The sequence below is a fragment of the Chlamydotis macqueenii genome, chromosome 6 (assembly GCF_036417535.1).
Source record: "Chlamydotis macqueenii isolate bChlMac1 chromosome 6, bChlMac1.mat, whole genome shotgun sequence".
In the NCBI taxonomy this organism is placed as follows: Eukaryota; Metazoa; Chordata; class Aves; order Otidiformes; family Otididae; genus Chlamydotis; species Chlamydotis macqueenii.
This window is the reverse complement of record NC_141561.1, coordinates 44,210,803-44,229,131: the sequence shown is the minus strand read 5'-3', so window position 1 is coordinate 44,229,131 and position 18,329 is coordinate 44,210,803. Positions and strand designations below refer to the sequence as shown.

At 55.4% G+C, this 18,329-nt stretch overlaps 1 protein-coding gene across 1 annotated transcript in view; it reads right to left on the bottom strand.

Annotated features, from left to right (window-relative positions):
• The window catches only part of LOC147600351 (axonemal central pair apparatus protein HYDIN-like), a 39,672-nt gene extending 22,225 nt beyond the window's left edge, over positions 1–17,447 (bottom strand). The window contains exons 1-15 of the mRNA XM_086751241.1: positions 17,375–17,447; positions 14,260–14,323; positions 13,820–14,078; positions 11,773–11,916; positions 10,470–10,613; positions 9,321–9,634; positions 7,564–7,711; positions 6,651–6,860; positions 5,630–5,767; positions 3,775–3,952; positions 3,455–3,585; positions 2,262–2,395; positions 1,644–1,780; positions 661–788; positions 361–552 (exon numbers count right to left, since the gene is read on the bottom strand). Of these exons, the coding sequence (XP_086607367.1) occupies positions 361–552; positions 661–788; positions 1,644–1,780; positions 2,262–2,395; positions 3,455–3,585; positions 3,775–3,952; positions 5,630–5,767; positions 6,651–6,860; positions 7,564–7,711; positions 9,321–9,634; positions 10,470–10,613; positions 11,773–11,916; positions 13,820–14,078; positions 14,260–14,323; positions 17,375–17,447 (2,394 nt within the window). The remainder of the gene's footprint in view (positions 1–360; positions 553–660; positions 789–1,643; positions 1,781–2,261; positions 2,396–3,454; positions 3,586–3,774; positions 3,953–5,629; positions 5,768–6,650; positions 6,861–7,563; positions 7,712–9,320; positions 9,635–10,469; positions 10,614–11,772; positions 11,917–13,819; positions 14,079–14,259; positions 14,324–17,374) is intronic.
• Positions 17,448–18,329: the final 882 nt, after the last annotated feature.

Below are 18,329 nucleotides of genomic sequence, written 5' to 3'. Positions count from 1 at the left end.
GTCTCCTTGGTCTGTGAGGACAGACTCTCGGTTCCTGCAGTGCTCTGAGATACTGTCATGGTGCTGCGAGCACCCACGTCCAAACCAGCCACAGCCACCACTGGCCTAGAACTGGAGGGAAAATGTGCAGGCAGGGTGCGCAGATGCACTGTCAGAAGAGGAGCAATGGGTGAAGCTGGCAAAGAAGTGAAGCATCAGCTAGTGAACAGGTGCAGGCAAACCAGATTTGCTCTGTACCTCTAAAGCTTCCTCAGGTGGGCTGTAGCCCAAGGGCTCAGGCAGCCACAGGCGCAGAAAGGGCAAGAGGGGCAAAGAAAGCCCAACCACGACGTTACGCGTTCCACGGAGTCTGTGCTTTACCTTCTTAACAGGCTCACTCCTGGTGGTGAACCATTTGCAGGGGACCTGGAGTGGATTGTGGAGCTGGATGGTTTCTTCCTGGCACTGTCCGCACTGGACAGTGGAGAACTCCACTGTATCCTTGGAGAGGCAGAGGGACGGCACAGCAACGTTGGCACGGAGACGGACGTGAAATGTGGGGCCCCCTGTTAGCTAGTGAAGGACAGAGCATCCCGCTGAAAGCCCAGGTGACATCTGCTGCTGTCCCAAGCTGCCACCTGCCCTGAAAGGTGGTGAGGGAGGTGAGGAAGCATGCGGTACCTTGATGGGCAGGAGCACGTCCACCTCTCCCAGCGGCAGCTTGGCACTTTGTGGGTCGAAGCGCACCTCTAAAGTCTCTGTCTCCCAGCAGGGCAGACGTTTCACACGGGCAGGCTCCACACTGAAACCTTGAACAGATGAAAATAAAGCAGCTGAGAGGCACAACCCACATCAATGTGTCACAAGCGTCTTAAGGCCATACGAGTGTCCTGGCTGCTGGCTCTCTGAAGGACCCCTTGGCTTCTCCGGAGAAGCCTGCCACTCTTTCTCCCTTCTCACCACACACGGACAAAGGGTTTTCACAGCCAGAATCCAAGGTCCACACGGTAAAAAGGAAATCTATCATTTCAGGACCTCCAGCAATTTCTTCTTCAGGCATCCCACGGAAGGATGCACAGACCTCTCCAAAGGGGAATTTCCAACTAAGATCCCTCCATGCCATGGTGCTCCCTGGAAAACAACTTAGAGGAGACACCTGACCACCCCTCAGACACAGCGAGTCACCGTTGGATGGCAGTGCAGCCTTACCTCAAAGGCCTGCTTCAGAAGCCTGTTTCCATACAACACAGGACCTCACAGGCCACGTTCTCAATAAAGGCTGAACACAAGCCTTTATCTTTATGAACTCTAAGCAAAGCACTTCCAAACCCCAAAGAGTCCGTCTGCTTGTAACACAAGCCCAGAGTGCACAAAGAAACTCAGATGACACTCCTGGCAGTCAAGAGCAGAGGTTGCTGAGAGGGGACCACGCTGATCAGCCCATCTAGCCCCCAGGGAAGTGTTAGGGCAGTCACAGGCAGGCCAGGTCTCTGGGTCCTGCTGGCCAGGAGAAGTCAGGCTCCAAAGCAGCAGGTAGAGAGGGTGGCAAGGAGGAAGAACTAGACAAAGAAGCACTCAAAAAACTCCCCATGGCCAGCAGCTGAAGCTACTTTGTCAGACAAGGCTCCTTCAAGCCCACGAGAAGTCTCTCCAGCACTGGTTACCTGTGTCACGCAGGACCTGTCCATCGACGTGGAAGGACACAGGGAAGTGGCCAGTGTTGGTGATCTTCACGCTGTGCGTGTGGATGTCACCAGGAATGACGGAGCCAAGGTCCAGGATGTACTCGGGCAGCTGAGCCCTGAAAGGACGAGTAAGGACAGTTCTTAAACCACAGCCTGGCTACGTTTCCAAGTGGGTGGACGATGCAAAAAATGTGGGTATTTCTGTGTCCACTGCTGTAGAAACTCAGCTCTAGTCAGTGAATCCCAAGGCCTGACTATCTGGTAGTAAGACTTTGGCAAGTCCCAGGGAGTGTAGGTTCTAGGCTTCCTCAACTAGCAAAGGGACCTTAAAATAAAGTTACTTTAAAATGGATACTGGTCACCGCTCGTGTGCTATGAAAAGCCACTGCAGACAAGTTCACTGGACCTCCACTGGTCTCCGTGGAACTGCTGAGCCAGGGGTACAGCCCAAGCCTGAACTTGCTTCAGGACCCTGAAATAGGATTTGCCCCCACCGCTCTGCAACCAGATCTGTCCCCAAAACAGCAGCAGCAGGGCTGCGCCTCTGGCTGTTACCCTCGGGGTGCCTGGAGATAGGCTATGAGAGTCCCCACTGACTTGAGAAGGCTCTGACGAGAAGGCTGGTCAAAGGCTGTCTCCTCCGGGGGATGGGAGGCAAGAGCTTTCTGCTGTGCCAGGGCGTGTTCCTCTACCAGCATCTGCTCCATCTGCATCTGCAGCCGAGTGTCCAACTGATGACAAGGAAAGACAGTGGCTGGTTAGCAAAGGTCCTTCCCAAGGCACAACCCTGTCTCTGAAACAGGATCCCAGCCTGCTCTTGTGGAGAGGGGTGATGGGGTCCTCCTGGCTCACTGCTCAGTGTCTGTGACACCTCCTGCTCTCTTAGCCAGGACCTTATCTCTAGGGAAATGAACTCCAGCGCCTTCGCCTGCCCGTCACTGTTACAAAAGCTGATCTCGTCAGAGAGGCAGACGGACAAGCCAGGAACCTTCCAGTGCTCCGAGTGCCTACGCCCAGCCGGTGCCAAAGCAGCTTGGACAAAAGCTCTCTTGAAAAGGGAACCTTTTGTTGGGCCGGTGCCACTTGGAGCTGAGCACCGACAGCACAACACCAGGGCACAAGTCAGGCTGCTGCGATTAACTCTGTAAACCTGGCAGGGCTTGGGTTCAGAGAATCCTAGAATCCTGGAATGGTTTGGGTTGGAAAGGAACTTCAGAAATCATCCAGTCCAACCCCCTGCAGCGAGCAGGGACATCTCCAACCAGATCAGCTTGCTCAGAGCCCTGTCCAGCCTGACCTTGAACGTCTCCAGGGATGGGGCATCCACCACCTCTCTGGGCAACCTGGGCCACTGCTTCAACACTCTCATCATAAAAAAAAATTCTCCTTATTCCTGGTGTGAATCTGGCCTCTTGTAGTTAAAAACAATGACCCCTTGTCCTGTCATGCTGCAGGCCCTGTTAAACAGATTGTCCCGATTGTTGTGAGCCACAGACACCCCAGCCATGACCTGCAGCGCCAGCACAAAGAACCATCAATTCGATGCCTTGAGCAGGGTCTTCAGGATCCCTCCCTGGGGCAGTCAGGAAGCTGGTGCATCTACGGGAGGGACAATGCCCCGAGGTGGGCAGCCCATGGGCAATGCTGAGTTGATGCATGACCATGGGCAGGTGTGGGCAGGGAGGTCCCAAGTGCCAGCAGGACCCCAGGAAGCCTGCTGTGGGGTGCAAGGGGCCCAAAGGACACAGGGGGAGCACCCTGTGCCAAAGAGGGAAGCAGTTGTTCCTCACCAGACTCTGCGAGTTGTCCATGGGTGGCTCCGCTGCCGCAGCCTCCCTCAGAACAACTGCTTCGTCCCTCTGGCTGTCTAATTCCACCTTTTCTTTCGCCTCTTTGAGCAGCTTCTCATATTTTTCATTTCCTGAAGGAAGAGAACATCCACAAATACAAGTGTGGGCACAGCGCCATTCCCATTCAAGCTGGGAAGCCCCATTCCCCTAACACTGGCCTCTCCCAGAAACACATTCCTCAAGCAAGATGCCCTAGGGACATATAACATGGGGGAAAAAAACCCCAGGGCCTTCCTGGGGAGCAGACGGGCAGTGCTTACCTTTGACGTTCCTGGGCAGGTCCAAGCAGATCCTGGGAAAGCTCCCCTCTCCTTTCAGGGAAATTTCTTCTGGCTCCAGGTGAGCCACTCGGATCTGGAAAGTCCTGCAGAAGCCTCCAGGCACTCCCGGCAGGTAATAGACTTTGAGAACTTTCCGCGTGCCAGGTCCAACGTAACCCTGCAGAGCGCGGGAGAAGAGGGAGGGAATGCACCAAAGAGGCTTTGGTGGAGGGATGGCTCAGACGATAGACATGCTGCCAAGAGAAGGCATGTTCTCCAGGCTGAGAAAGGGTCAGACAACATGGCCTTCTGGCCTTCTTCTGTCCCAAAGCTCACATCTCCTGCACCAGGATGCACTGTGTCCTTCAGAGGGCTCCTAAGGCTGCATTCCCACAGCACTGCCTGCCCTTTGCTCAGCGTGAGCACAGCTCTTCTGCTCACGAGGTGTGCCCTCTGCCAGCCAGAGCCAAGCTGAGGGAAGAAAGGCTCTTTTGCCAGCCGCTACGCAAGATGAGGGAAGTGCCCGCACTCTCAGACGGGCCGGCAGCTCCTGTCCCAGCACGTCAGTGGTGCCCAGGCTGGTGTTGAGCGCCGACGTATTCACAGATCCCAACCAAACGTCTCCTGCCTGTGTGGTTGCACCCAGGGTGCTCGAGTCTCTCCAGACTCACAGTGATCTGCAAACGTACATCTCTGGAGAAGCAGGAGCCCAGTGCAGGAGGAGATCCAGGGAAGAAGGTGCTGCCAGGAAGGCCACCTCCTCTCTGGGCTTCCAGAAGGGCTGTCGGAGTCCCGGGCTGGGCTGACGCCAGCCAGGTCAGGAGCAACTACAAGCAGACAGCACCACTGCTCGAGGTGACAGGACATGGTCTCAGCTTTTGCAGCTCGCCCTCTGCACACTGGGCTGGACCCTCAGCTCCCGGCTCCCCTCCACGCTGCAGGGAGAAGCTGCTGAGCGGGACACATCCTGCCACTTGGTCTCCTGTGCCCTTACTGCAGCACACAACACAGCTGCAGCGAAAGCCAGCCCTGCCAAGCTGCCCGGGCCCATGAAGCAACTACAGCAACCACTGCCCGGGCCCAAGCAGAGCTGTGCTTTCGGGAGCTCGCGGGAAGGGGGCATCAGCGTCTCAGCCCTTTTCGGAGACAGGCATGAGGAAATGTGAAAGCCATTTGGCTTCCTCTTCCCATTGCACAAAGGGACATAGATAGGAACACTGCTTCAGCTCAAAGACACCCACGCAGAACGGAGAAGCTGGGATGGTGGGGTGCTGCAAACTCCTCTCCTTGCTATTGCACAGCCCCGCTCCTCCCTGGCCCCCCTCACTGCCCCACAAAGCTGCTGCAGAGCAGCAAAGCTGGAGCAGTGAGGGACCAGTACAGGGGCTGTCACCATTTCTGGCAAAGGACCTTCACGCCCAAACAAGAAAGTATTTCAGTCTCCCCTGCTTAGTGCTGGCAGGGGGCAGGCAGGGTTTGTGCAGGCTCGCACCAGGAATAAGTCCTGTCCAATCACACAACCGGGGGAAGGCGACCCTCAGCAGAGTCTGCGCCATCCGGCTCCAGCGCCAGCATGAGCAGAGAGCTCAGCAGCTGGGGGCCAGAGAGCTCCCAAGCACTAGTGCCTCCCGCCGGTGGGTGCTGTGTGACAGCAGGGCCACCCGCCAGCAGCGGCCGTTAAGGAACTCTCTCAGGCCCGCACCTGCTTGACCCTCTCTGCCCCCCAGCAGCAATTGCTTACAGCCCTGTCTCTCCTGGCTGCTTCTGTGGGTCTTGTCTTTTTTCCCTTGTTTCCCTCTCACCCTCTCCTGGGCAACCTGAGACAGGCCCAGGGTTCATTGCTTGTGCTACTCACCGTGCTGGGCACAACCAGGGGCACGCCGGGCAGCGGGCTGTCTGCAGTGGCCGTGCTGGGGCTTAGCACCGCGTAGGTGATTCCCACCTTGCCGCTGTTCTGCAGGGTGAGCTCTGCTTCCGCGACTTTGTGAAACGGCTGAAGAGAGGGCAGAGGAGCGGGAAGTTACACACACCAGTCTGCTGCTGGGAGTCTCCTGCTGCTTGCATTGGGATGAGAGCAAATGAACACAACGCAAGAGAGAAGCAGGGACTGCAGAGAAGATACAGGCACTTGACTCTCCCAGGTCAGGCTGGGGAGCCCACAGCCACAGGGTAGCTCTTAGCCCTGCACAGGAACAGAGAGTGATGGCGGCATGCAGAGGGGCAATACCAACCATAGACAGATCAGTAATCAAGAAACCAAAGAGGATGCCAGCCCTCTGCACTTCAAGGTGTCATCTAACAGCTGGCTGAAAGAAAGGAGGAGGCACCAAGACATTTCAGAAGAACAGGCACCCGCACGCAAGTATTTGCAGAGCTTGCAGTGACAGCGACAAAGGGAGATGGACGTGCAACATGTACAGGGCCAACAGCTGGAAATATCTGGGGGGTTTTGAGCTGAAAAGAAGCAAAGCAGGGATCATTGTGGGACATTCTCTCCAGCTACAGTGACGGGAAGCCCAAGTTCACTTCCTCCCTGGTTTACTGTGTTGGTTAATCAAGAGCATGGAAAGAGAGCATCTCCTTGGACCTCAGGCTTTAGGAGCGGATCAGTGGATGGATGTCTTGGGGCATGTCCCCCTGGAGATCACCTCTGGGATCCTGCCTGCCCCAGGAGGCAGCATGAGTGACCTTGAAGAGGAGGAACTGCCAATTTTGGGGGAGCAGGGGTGGAGATGGCCATCAAAACCCAGCCTGGATGCAGGACGTATCACTCAAAAAGTAGCTGGGAAGGGGAGAGAGCCCTGGACCTAGGTGGGCAGCAACGCGCTGGTGGTGGTTTCGTGACAAGGACCTCTGCCAAGAGAAGTGCACGGTACCTGCAGCCCGTAGTCAATCTCCATGACGTCTAGGTGGTAGCTGATGAGCGAAGCCTCCCCACTCAACGCCATCTTGTAGGTCGGGCCTCCCTCCACCCTGCACAGCGCCATGGCGCGGGCAACAATGTTGGCGTGGCCAAAGAAAGTGAAGGTGACTCGCTGGCTCTCGCCTGGCTGCAGCACACCGTGCAGCGGCAGGATGTCGAAAACCTGGAAGCGAGGGAGGAGAGATCAAGATGTCGAGCACTGAAATGGGTGCAGAAGGGGAGCCGTGGCTTGGAGAAAAGGACAGACATGGCTGGAGGGACCTCTCCCTCAAACACAGGCAAAATCATCCTCATCTCAGCCTGCATCCATTCCACTTTCCAGCACAGTAACCACGGGAAAATTTTTCTCCCTTGCTCACTCATTAAGGCATTCATTAATACACTACACTGAAGTACTTTGGAGGTCTCCTGGCAGCAACAAATTCTCTCTGCTGCCTTTAGAAACAGGTTTTACTGCCTTTAGAGAAACACAAAGACTTGGAGGTGAGAGCCCTAGGAGCCCCTAGGAAGACTCCAGCCCAGCTCCTCTGACTCCTGATGCTTTGCACTCTCTCTCTGATTTGCATGCTGCTCTCTCTCAAGACGCTACAGCAAAATCTACTGCAGAAATTTCCTGCTGACCACTCGATTAGAGACAAGATGGATAATGCCCTCCATGGGTGCAGCAGAGGTAATGCCCTCCATCAATCCTATGACACGTCCCGCACAGCCTCTCCAGTGACCAGTCGCTGCAGTAGTGCTGTGGGATGTGCTTGGAGGGGTGCAAAGCTGCTCTGTGAGCAGGGTCGAGAGCTACCCGTGGGAGCGGGAGCTGCGTAACTGCTTGCCACACTGGAAATGCAGGAGAGAGACACATTCCTACTTACATCCTCTGCTCTCAAGGCGAGGGGCTCTGCCTCCCCCAGCTGCCTCAGTTCCTTCATCCTCACCGGGCTCTGAGTCTTGATCCTCGCCACGCTGCCCGGGGATGACGTGCCTCGCTGCTGGAATAGCGCTGGTGCGGGCAGCTGGTAACTGGTTGCAAGGAGAAGTGGAAGAGGACAGAGGTGAACGCCTTGTGGGGAGGTAAGAAGTGCAGCAAGAAAAGACACATGAACTGTGCAAAAAGGTGACACTGAGACACAAAGGGGCAGATCTGGACAGCGATGAGCTACAACAGACCCCCCAGTGCCCTCCTGAAAGCACCCACCCCTGCAGACCGTGCCTTCCACACCCAGAGGGCCTAAGTGAGAGAATCTGCAGCTCTACTGGATATTTCTCCTGAAATTTCCCTTGACAATTACCCACAGCTGTAGGTCCGTCCAAACAAGCAGCAGTGCTGGTAGCGTTCTCTAAGTGCGATCAGGCCGGAGCAGGGATGGAGCCTGCTTGTACTTAAACTAGCCTAGTCTAATTCAGCAGGAGATGGCAGAGGCCTCCAAGCAGAGCTTACAGCCCTGCTCCTCCTTCCCTGCCCACCTCCCTCCACCTGCTCTTGCAGACTTCCCTCTGCCTTTTAGGGTCTGTTCTTGAAGGCGCCGTGCATCAAGAAGGGCCACACTGAAGACTTGTTGTTACTTGGTAAGGCTCAGCTGTGAACGGGCTACCCCAGTTCCCAGGACTTCTCCCCCAAGCCCTGCTCGGAGCAACAGCTCATTTCCAGTTCCAACAGCTCGTCTCCTCCGGGCCAGATCCCAGTTCCCTCAACAAAACTGTTTCGTGGTGATCTCTTGTATTTGCAATAGCAGCACTTCCATGTCCAATGGTAAACTTGGCTTTGTTTCCTACAGCGTTACAGCAACACCATTTGCTGCTGTAATTAAAACTGTCCAGACCAGATGTTTGCCCTGTGCAGAGAGGCCACAGCGGGAGGAACTGCTAGCAATGTGTTGAGAGATGGGCTCCAGCGCAACTGGAAGACTGGTCCTGGGCTTGGAACCCACAGGCCAGCGCTGGACAGCCCTGCTCGCCAGGGATGCTCAGACAAGTCCTCCCGCCAACATCTACAGCTGTACCCGAAGCCACAGCAGAACCTGCCGTTTGCTGTGAAACACTCAAGAGCTGGTTCGTGAAGGTGACGTGCACGTTAACAGATGGAAACTCACTTCACCAAGGTGCTGTTTGCCTCAGGCCACCAAGCTCTGAGAAAGCAGCTTTCCACGCCAGCTTTCCTTCCCAGGGGAACCAGTACAGAGGCTACAGCCAAACAGCAGCAAGAGGCTGGGACAGCAGCACAGCGTGCTGGTGGCAGTGCCGTTGTAGCTTCTTAGTACGAGACGACAACAAATAGAGTTGGCAGGGAAGGAAAAGAGGCCACATGATACATCTGCTTGTCCAAGTGCCTAAGCATGGCTTTGTAGCTCCAGAAATAAAGCAGGATTCTAGCTTACGGCTCTGCAAAACGTGCTGGTAGTATCCTACAGGCCCTGCTTGGCTGGAGAACATTGTCTCCTTCCCAGCATCAAACTGGTGAAGATCACCTGTTTGCTGAGCATCTCCCCTGACCACAGCTGGCAGGTGTTATTTCCACAAGGCAAAGTGGAAAGCAGTTTGTCAGGTCCCAGGCAAACAGCCTTGGTCTTTGCCAAGGACAGGCAGGACATCAGGAAGAAGAGCTTCAAGGAGAGGGCAGAGGTGCACATACCTCCTCCGGCTCACGTGGCTGTTTGGCAGGAGCATCCAGTGGTACCGGACAGGAAGCGGGCTGCAGTTGGTCATCTCGACGCAACGCTCCTCTTCGGTGTCATTCAAGATGCCGCCAAAGTCCAGGGACGTGGTCTGGATGCGGAGACTGGGAAAGTAGACCTCTCCCCTAACGGGGACCAGCTCCACATGCGGGTGCTCTAGAAACTGTATCTTCAGAGTCTTCTCTGCTACCCGGCTATTCAAATCCTTTTCATAAGCAGGGTTAAAGCTGATGAAGAGATGAAGCTCCTCCCCTACCTCCAGCTTCATGGGCTGCAAGGAGATGAAAAGCATTCACCACCAGCTGATGAAGTCCCAAGGTCTGAGGGCATAAAACGTGTCAATGCTCAAAGTGTGACCCCTACGTGGGCTTCAGGTCATGCTTCATTTTCTGGACAGTGTGCACCTGACCGCAAGCACCATAGCAGTCTTCTCTGAGACTGCCTCAGGCTCACATCTCTGTGCTCTGCATCGATAGCAATACAAGGGGGAAAGAAATATTGTTCTACTGTACTCGGAACCCACCAAAGCTGTATGCTGAGTACATCACCAAAGCAGCACTCTGGCAAGCCAGGGCCTTTTCCCCTGACTCTAGAAAAACTTCTTTATCCTCACACTCAACACAAGCACAACAGCACTGCGTCCTCACCCTTGCCGGGGCTAGTCACCAGCACGGCACAGAAGTGGTGGCCGTGCCTACAACAACACGTGTTTAGCAGGGTCCACGTCCCACACCTTCCACTAACAGCAGGGCAGGCACCAGGCTGAAGGCAGAGCTGCCCTCCAAGAGAGCAAGCAGCTCCAGAAGTGGTCTGAGGATGGCGGCTGGAGAGCTGGGACGGCTTCCAAGAGACGCCTTTACTACCCGGCTTGCCCAGACCTAGTTGCCTGCTGCCTTCTCTCCATGTCTTAGAGCCAGGTGTGTTTCCCCAATTCAGATGATATTCTGTTTCCTTCAGCAGCTCGTTTCAAATCTGATTTAGTTCAGGCCAGTCTACTGCTGACTCTAAAGTATCAACTTCTCTACTGGAGGGCCTCCCACCAGAAACGCGCCACCACACTCCTCCCTCTCCAACACCCACCAGCAGGAAGGTCCACGGCTGCTCACCTGGACATCTGCAGGGAGGGGCTGCCGGTGCGCATCGCAGATGAAGAAGGGTTGCTCTAAGGCCAGGACAAGGCTGACTGGCAGGGAGGAGTCGTTTTTTAAAGAAAGAGACTTGTACTGAAGGCAAAGGACATCACTGGGTTGCTACAGAAACAGAAGACAAGGGGAAAAAGTCAAGTTCAAGTGGCCATGGACCTCCTTCCCTTTCTGACGCATTGCAACTTTTTCAACCCCAGACATGCATACATCTCTATTTACGATTTTCATTAGTTTGTATCCTTCCAAAAGTTTTTCCTCTAAGACTATCAGATGCTCTCCATGTTCAGAAACTGCAGCATCCCGTGTGGGGACAGCGGAGGGAATAGGATTTACCCTGTAGTGGAGAGCCTGCAGTAGCCTGAGGTTAGTTTGGAACATTTACACGCACACACAGTCAGCGAGAAACCTCAGCTGCCCGGTAGCAACCTGTCTCCTGAGGCCCCTGCTACAGGGGGCATTGCTCTGGGTTTCCTGCATGGTTTATAGAAACCAGACAGTGTCTGGGAAACTAGTGCTGTGCGTGCTGATATCAAACAGCTGCAGTGCCATAGCCCTCCATAAATCGGAGCGCGTGGCGTCAAGCACACCACAGGCAGACATCAGGGAGAGCTGAAAAGCTTCTAATTAAATCTGCCAGCTCACAGGATTTTGTGCTTCTCAGGATGCCTGGGAACCAGAGGAGACATCTGAAAACACAGAAACTAAACACTGAAATATCTTCTCTTTGTCAGACCCATGTTTATCTCATGGGAGAGGGAAAGTTGACGCAGGAGTTGGGATCCAGAGACTAAAGGGCACCTGCTTTGGGTTGTTCTCAGCGCTGCAGCTGAAGTCGTCTGCAGGTCCTTTGAAGAAGGTGAGTGTTGGGGAAATGCAAAGAGCGAGCATCCATACCAATGTCAGAGAAGGCAAAGAGAGACAAGAGATGACAGGTTTTGCTCATCACCCTGAGGAGCTGACAGCAATCTCAGTTTTCCTCTGCTTCCCTACAGGACTGCTGTTCAGACTTCACCGTGCCTTGGAGGATCCTCAAGAACCTCCCTTCACACTGACTGCAGAACCTTGTGTCTCTCTGGATGTGGCCATGATCCCCTTCAGCGCAGCAGCTGTCATCTCAGGTTTACTTGGCTGAAGTTAAAAAAAAGTCCCGTCTCTGACTTGGAGAAGCTCTTTCATTTCCTCCTTGAGCACAAGCACACGCACCCCACAGGCTTTCAGGCCTCGGCCACGCTATTAAATGCCAGGATGCAGTCCCGAGACTTACCTTCTCCACCCGGAAAGTGATTGCCCTGGAGGACATTTGCAGGACGGGAGCAATGAACTCGCACGTGACGTCCATGTGCATTATCTGCCTCTTCCTTCCCTCCCTTCCCACGATGGCGTGACACAGCAGCCGCTCCTTCACCACCTGTGTGCAAGAGTCGCAGGTCACCCGGCGGGTGCTAGCACGGCATCCAGAACACACCCTGCATTTACCATCACCCAGCCACGGACCGTACTGCTGCCATGAAGTGACAGCCACTGGTCTCCTCAAGAGCCCCCTTTTCTTTTGATGCTGCTTCCTATTTATTCTGCACGCCAGTGTCCATAATGCTACACCCCAACGTCCACAAAAGGCACCTGTGAGTCACCTGCTGCCTACAGCCGTAATAATCCCTGCCACAAGGGATTATTGCTTTGATGTGCCCCCTTGCTAAGCACAATACGTACGGAGAGCTGTTGGAGCTGATTAAAAATATAGAACCATATGAAGGGAAGGAGGTGCTGGAAGGGCCAACGCCAGCAGACCCTGCCTTGGAAGCTTAGTGGAAAGGATCCATGGAAAAACCCAAGGAGCCAGCCTGCTTTCAGGTCAAGAGGGGATCACTCGTGTACTCTGCCCTCCTAAAGCACCCCAGGAAAGAGAGGTCTTGCCCTTCACAAGAAAAGCCTCTGCTTAAGCCAGATGCTCTTACATTCAAGACTTTTTCCTCATTTCCCATGGTTTCACTTCTCCAATTCCTCCTTTCGTTTCTCACTCTTCCTTCTTGTACAACACCACAACCCAACTCCTCCTCTGAGCCTACAGCCTTCCAAATCATCTGTGTCGCACGGGCAAGGCAGGGAGTTGGGCTTCTGACCAGCCTGAGGAGTATTAAGTTCTCAAGACCCAAGGAAGGTGGAAAGCCCACTCCCAGAGTCTTGGCTTTGACTGCAGGAGCCACAAAGCCACAGCTGTGCCCACAGATGCCCTTTCAGCTTTCCAGGCAAGACACCCTCACCAGTGCCCTGAGCACTTTATTTCCTTTCTGGTACCTTTGTCTCCTCTTCAGCTAAACCTGTGGGCTCAGAGCTGCACTGGGACAGTCTCATCACAGTCAGCGAGGGGAGTAATCAAGTCTTCTTCAAGCTACCACTGAGGCAACGCTTTCAAACAACCTTCAAACCACTCATACCAGCAGGAGCTTAATGCAGATTTAGTTCCCATTCGCTTAAACATCTGTGCCCAGGAATGGTGCAGGCAGGGAATGCGCAGCAGGGTTAGCCGGCAGCTTCTCTGCGGAGCTGGATTTCCCCTGGAAAGAAGGGGCCTGGGAGGAGAACAGCCAGCAATCCTGCTGACATTTCCCTCTCTGAGCTGCCATCCAAGGGTGCCGCAAGACCTGGCTGCCCTTGGGACAGCGGGGCTGGCTGCGAGACTGGGGCAGGCAGTTATGGAAACACTGACAAAAGTCAAGCTGTCAAATACAGTGATCCCTGGGAACAGTTTCCCACGTGGGGACCGTCACTGTGATCACCAGAGCTGGCACAATGTGCTTGTTTTTCTCCTCCAGGACTTAGAGCTAGAGCAGCCCTCTGTCCATCTTTGTCTACAGAGGAAAAAAATGTCGTTCCCAGACACTCCCTCCCTTCACCGGTGTTTTGTTTTATTCGCTGCTTCCCCCAGAAGCTTTGCATTTTTTTTTTGCATTTTTCTTTACTTTCTCCTAGTCAAAGTGTAGCATCTTTTCTCTGCCTTTCCCTTCCACCTCAGCACGTGACACCTCGTAACCTGCCGTTTGCCCCTGAGCTAGTAATGCTTCCTTCTGCCCATCTTTTGCTAGCAGCAAGGTGGGTTTATGGTAGCTACAGAAACATGAAAAAGCCTTAGCAACTGATGGTGGCCAGCAAGGAAAGCAACTGGTACCGCCATGGTGGCAGCTTGCTTGTGCCACTACAACAGTTCCTTGAAAGCACTTGCTCATTTTCTCAGGGAAATGTCAAGGGGCTGCAGAAGAAGTCCCAGCGCAGGTGATCTGATGGGAAAGGCTCAGCCCTCGGGGCAACCTCACCTGGGGAGTGCTGGAGAAGCCTTCCAGCACCATCTCCATGCTCTGGCCTGGCATCAGCTCCATCCTCAGAGGATGGAGCTTAAACACAGGGCAGGCAGGCTTGCGGCTCTGCAAGGAAGCTTTGCCCTTGGTGTCTGTGATGGCAGGCAGACGGTCACACCGGTGAGATGGGGCAAAACCTTCCATTGTCCCACAGAGATGATGAGTGTGTCCTCCTTTCTTCATTGTCTTGAAAGAGTAACAGCAGCACGGAACCAAGCTAGAAGAGAAGCAGAGATGGAAAATGTCATGGGAGCTGCCATTTCCAAGGAGTCCCTCAGCCTCAGCACCCCCACGGCCTTAGCGCACTGCACACTGCGCAATAAAGCCACCTCCAAAAAGGCTGACCCAGCTCAGAGCTTCAGCAAAAGCCAGACCTTGGCTGCCCCTAAGTTCATCACCATCCACTAGCTGGTCTGTTTGCCTCACGGAAGAAAAGCTGCGTGAAGAACATCATCTCAGTTGCTGTGGACAGAGCAACACCAGCCTTTGGCGCTTGAGACCCAGAGCATTTTTCCAAGGTGCTTCCTGCAGGTCTCGCTGCTTCGGATGCCGAGCTGGCCTGTCCTGGCTGCAAGTGGATGGCGGAACAGCTTGGCTGCCGTTTCACCTTCCCCTTGGGAGCTGCTGCCTCAGCTGGCTTCCTCTGAAGATGCTATTTGGGAGCTGCAGGGTTTGCAGCCTCATCTGCCCACCTGGATGCTGGGCTGGCCCCCGTGGTGGGGTCCCTGCCCTGGCACCAATGTTATCCACATCGGCCCCCCATCCCTTAGGGAACAGCCAACCGCCACTGCCCCACACCTACCGCCCTTTGCCTCAACAGTGCAGCTGCTTTGAGCTTTAGGACGACGCACTGTGAGAACACAGGATCAACAGACGTTTCCCCGAGATTAACGCTGCAGTGACATTGTAAGATAAATAACTACAGCTAGACAGAAAGCAAAATGAATATGCAATGGAAATGGATTCCTTCGTGTACAAGAAACACTCACTGTGTCTTTTAATAGATTCACCTCAATAACCCGGTTTTGCCCACCCAAGGGATGCCCATCCTCAGGAGAAGGTTATTTCCCCCTCCAGTCTCTCTTCTGGAGCGCGCGCCAAGGGAAGCTACTTTATCGCTGCTGGCTCCCCAACAAGGGTGGCCAGGTTTGCCCAAAGGCTCAAGGGCAGAGGAAGCCAGGACTGCTCAAATCCCACCGCAGCAGCCACGTGGCTGGGCGATACTGCTGAGAGCATGAAGAACAGCTCTGCAAAACCGGTTGATCAAAAGCACCAAAGTCTTCTTTCCCAAGAGTTAGGTAGCGCTTCTCAACAGCCCCTGAAGGACTGAAGCACTCACTTCTGTTTCTGGAAGACGACAACCAAAGCAAAACCTGTCAGCAGAGCTTTGCCTGCTCCCACAGAGAGACCACAGCCACTGAGCCTCCTGAAACCACCCAAACATCAGCACCAGATGCAGTTTTGTCTCAAAGGCCAGGGATCCACACAACCCCAGGAAGGCAGACAAGAGAAGTGGCCTCAGCGACCACGTAGGATCCCACCAGCCCTCTTCTCTTGTCTCTGCATCCCGTGCGGAGCCCATCACTAGCCTCAGAGGCACCCACTGCTCTGCCATCAGCCAAGGGCTACCCAGCCAACACCTTCATACCCAGCTGGCAGCTGGCAGGTTTTCATTGACATTAATGTACAACTTCTCCTGGGATTCATGCTGACACAGGGGAGCTCGCTTGAAAAGGAGACCTGATGGCTCTGCTCCGGAGGTGAATCTGCAAGGCTGCTAACTGGCAAAGCTCATTTATCAAAGCTTGCCAACGAGCCGCGCAGGACGTTGCACCCGAGAAACTCTTACAGAGGAATGGTGCTAGGCTGTCTGGATGGAGCCAGGCGTTGCATTCCCCAGGGGGACCCAGCGCAGACCACCATGCCCTGCCAGGCCAACGGCCCACTCCACAGCAGCACGATTTCCCTTTTGTTATCACCTTTTATTCCAGTTCCTCTGTGCTTTCTCCCTGCGGCACTGTCACCCTGCAATTCAGTGCAAAAGCTCCAGCACAGCTGAGAGAATGACCAGGAGCCTGGTGTTAAACCTTCCTGCTCGCTCTTTAAACAAACGCCGACTCTCAGCTGACACTGAGGTGGACCAAGCTCCCTTCCAAGAGGCTGCTGGAGATCCACAGCTCCACATGCTGTCATGTACAGCTATGGCTCCTGCCTTAAGGCCTTACACTACGACTGTCTCTTCTCCCAGCATTTCCCTCTGCTCTCCTGCCTTCCCAACTTGCACCAGCTCTGCCTTTTTATTCACTCTTGGCCGGGCATCTGGCCCACATTTCATTTTGGTTCACAATGCATCAGAGCTCCCACGCAGCTGGCGACTTTGGAAGGGAAGAGCAGAACCCAAAGGACTATGAGTGGATCCCCAGGGCAGCAGCCAGCAGCCAGACGCGCGGTCAGAGCTGACTGTGCATGGCTGAATCCAGAGCAGCAGGTGAGCGAAGCCGTACCACTCCTGAGGGGCTCCTGTCAAGAGCCCATTCCAAGTTCCTGGAAATCACAGGAAGACTCCTGTGGGGATCAGATTGTCTGAGAAATCTGCACCCTCCTGGAGCAGTCCAGCCTTGCTGTTTTCCCTAGGTGTACGCAGGAACCGCTCCCCAGAAAATCACCCACGGGTTTAAAACGCAAGGGGAGTCGCGGTGAGTCAGCTTTGCAGTCCCTTCCAGCTGGGCCAGCTGTTGCACTTCTCATCATAAGCCTTCACCGCATTTCATAGACAGAGCAAGCACAAATAATCTCACCCCTCATTGACAGGCTGAGCCAGAACATGCAAAAGGCCACGTGCAAGATGAGGAGGGCAACAGCAGCAGCCGCGAGGCAGGCAGCCTCTGTCCCCTCCACGTTTAACCCACAGCCTGGATGCAGTCACAAGGGCATCCCTTGGGAAGAAAGGAAGAAGTTTTGGCAGTTTGTCTTTTGGGGAGCAAAGCTTGCTCCCTGTCCAGCTCTGCGGGGGAAGAAGGGGCTCCAGCTCCCAGGCCCTGACACGGAAAGCGCTGCCGCCCCCAGGTGCCTCTCAGGCAGCAGCAGAGCCCCCACTCTGCTCCACAGGCCACCTCACCCCTCAAATCCTCCCCCAGAAAAGCAGCTTGGTCGCAGGGGAAGGGATCCCACAGGAGGGGAGCACAACCTGCTCCCAGGAGAGCTTTGTCAGGCCCGAGGTGGCCCTGGCCCAGGCGCAGCCCTGCCTCTCTCCCCCCTCTCACACAAGGGGTGCCCCCACACCGCTGCATGGGACAGGGGGTGTCAGCCCTCCGCGAGCTCCCCCACAGCCCTGGGTCTCTGCCCAGCCGCGCTCCCCAGCCCCTCCTCCCGACCCTCAGCAGCCTGGGCTCAGCGGCACCGACGGCTGCCCTCCCTCTTTCAGAGGGGACAAGACGCAGCCACGTCAGCACGGGGGTGCTCACCAGCATCCCTCACCTTTCCCACACCGCGGGGACACCGAGGCACACTCACCCGCTTGATCCCAGCTCTCAGCCGGACTGTTGCCCTCGTTCCCGTAGCAACAAGGGCATCCCAACACCGCCATGGCGACAGCAGGGACAGAGAGGGGAGGAGGTGGCTTCGGAACAACATGGCGGACACGGAGGCAGAGGGGACGGGGACGCTAGCGCCCACCCACTCCCGCAGGAGCAGCGCACGCCATCAGCAGGGATCTCTGACCCGCTCCTTGCTGCCCCAGCGCCACAGAAACCAGCCGCACTTCCCTCCTTTGCTGGGGCAGGCACACCAGAGCGCCTGGCTAGCAGGGCCTCATCTCACAGCAGCAACAGCAGCTCAGGGAAAGCACACAATGGCCACTGCAGGCATCTCTGACATTGCCGCCAGCACAGCCTCCCCGCTCCAGCACAGCCACATCCCTCGGGGTGTTACCCTGAAACACAGCAGCGGCCAGAGAAACTCATGGCAGCACCCAAAGGCTTCCTCCCAGCTCTATCACCTGTGCCAGGGCTCAGACCAAGCCAGCTAGCCTGCAGGACTGACCGTGAGCAGAGCCACACACCACCTGCAAACACCCACTCTGGCCCAATATGCCAAAAGCCAAGTCCCACACAGCCCACAGAGGTGCCAGCGCTGCCCTCAGAAGGGGCCAGCTGCTCTTCTCTCCAGCACGCTTGGTGATAACTTGGACCCTGCTTCAGCCCGCTGCCCTGCTCTGCTGGCACCTCGCACCTCCCAGCCTGCCCGTGGCAGGGCTCTGGGCACAGGCTGACACCCACGCGCACAGCCCAGCACAGCCGGCCCTGTCGCTCTCACGAAGCACCCCGAGAAGCACAGCCTGACACACACAGCTCTCCACTCTCTCCTGAACCCAGGCTCCCCCTGACTCCCTCACCCAGGAGCTCCACACGGCCTCCGCGCTCCATCGCTCTGCGCACCGGGGCTCCCTTCAAACGGATGCGTTTCACCC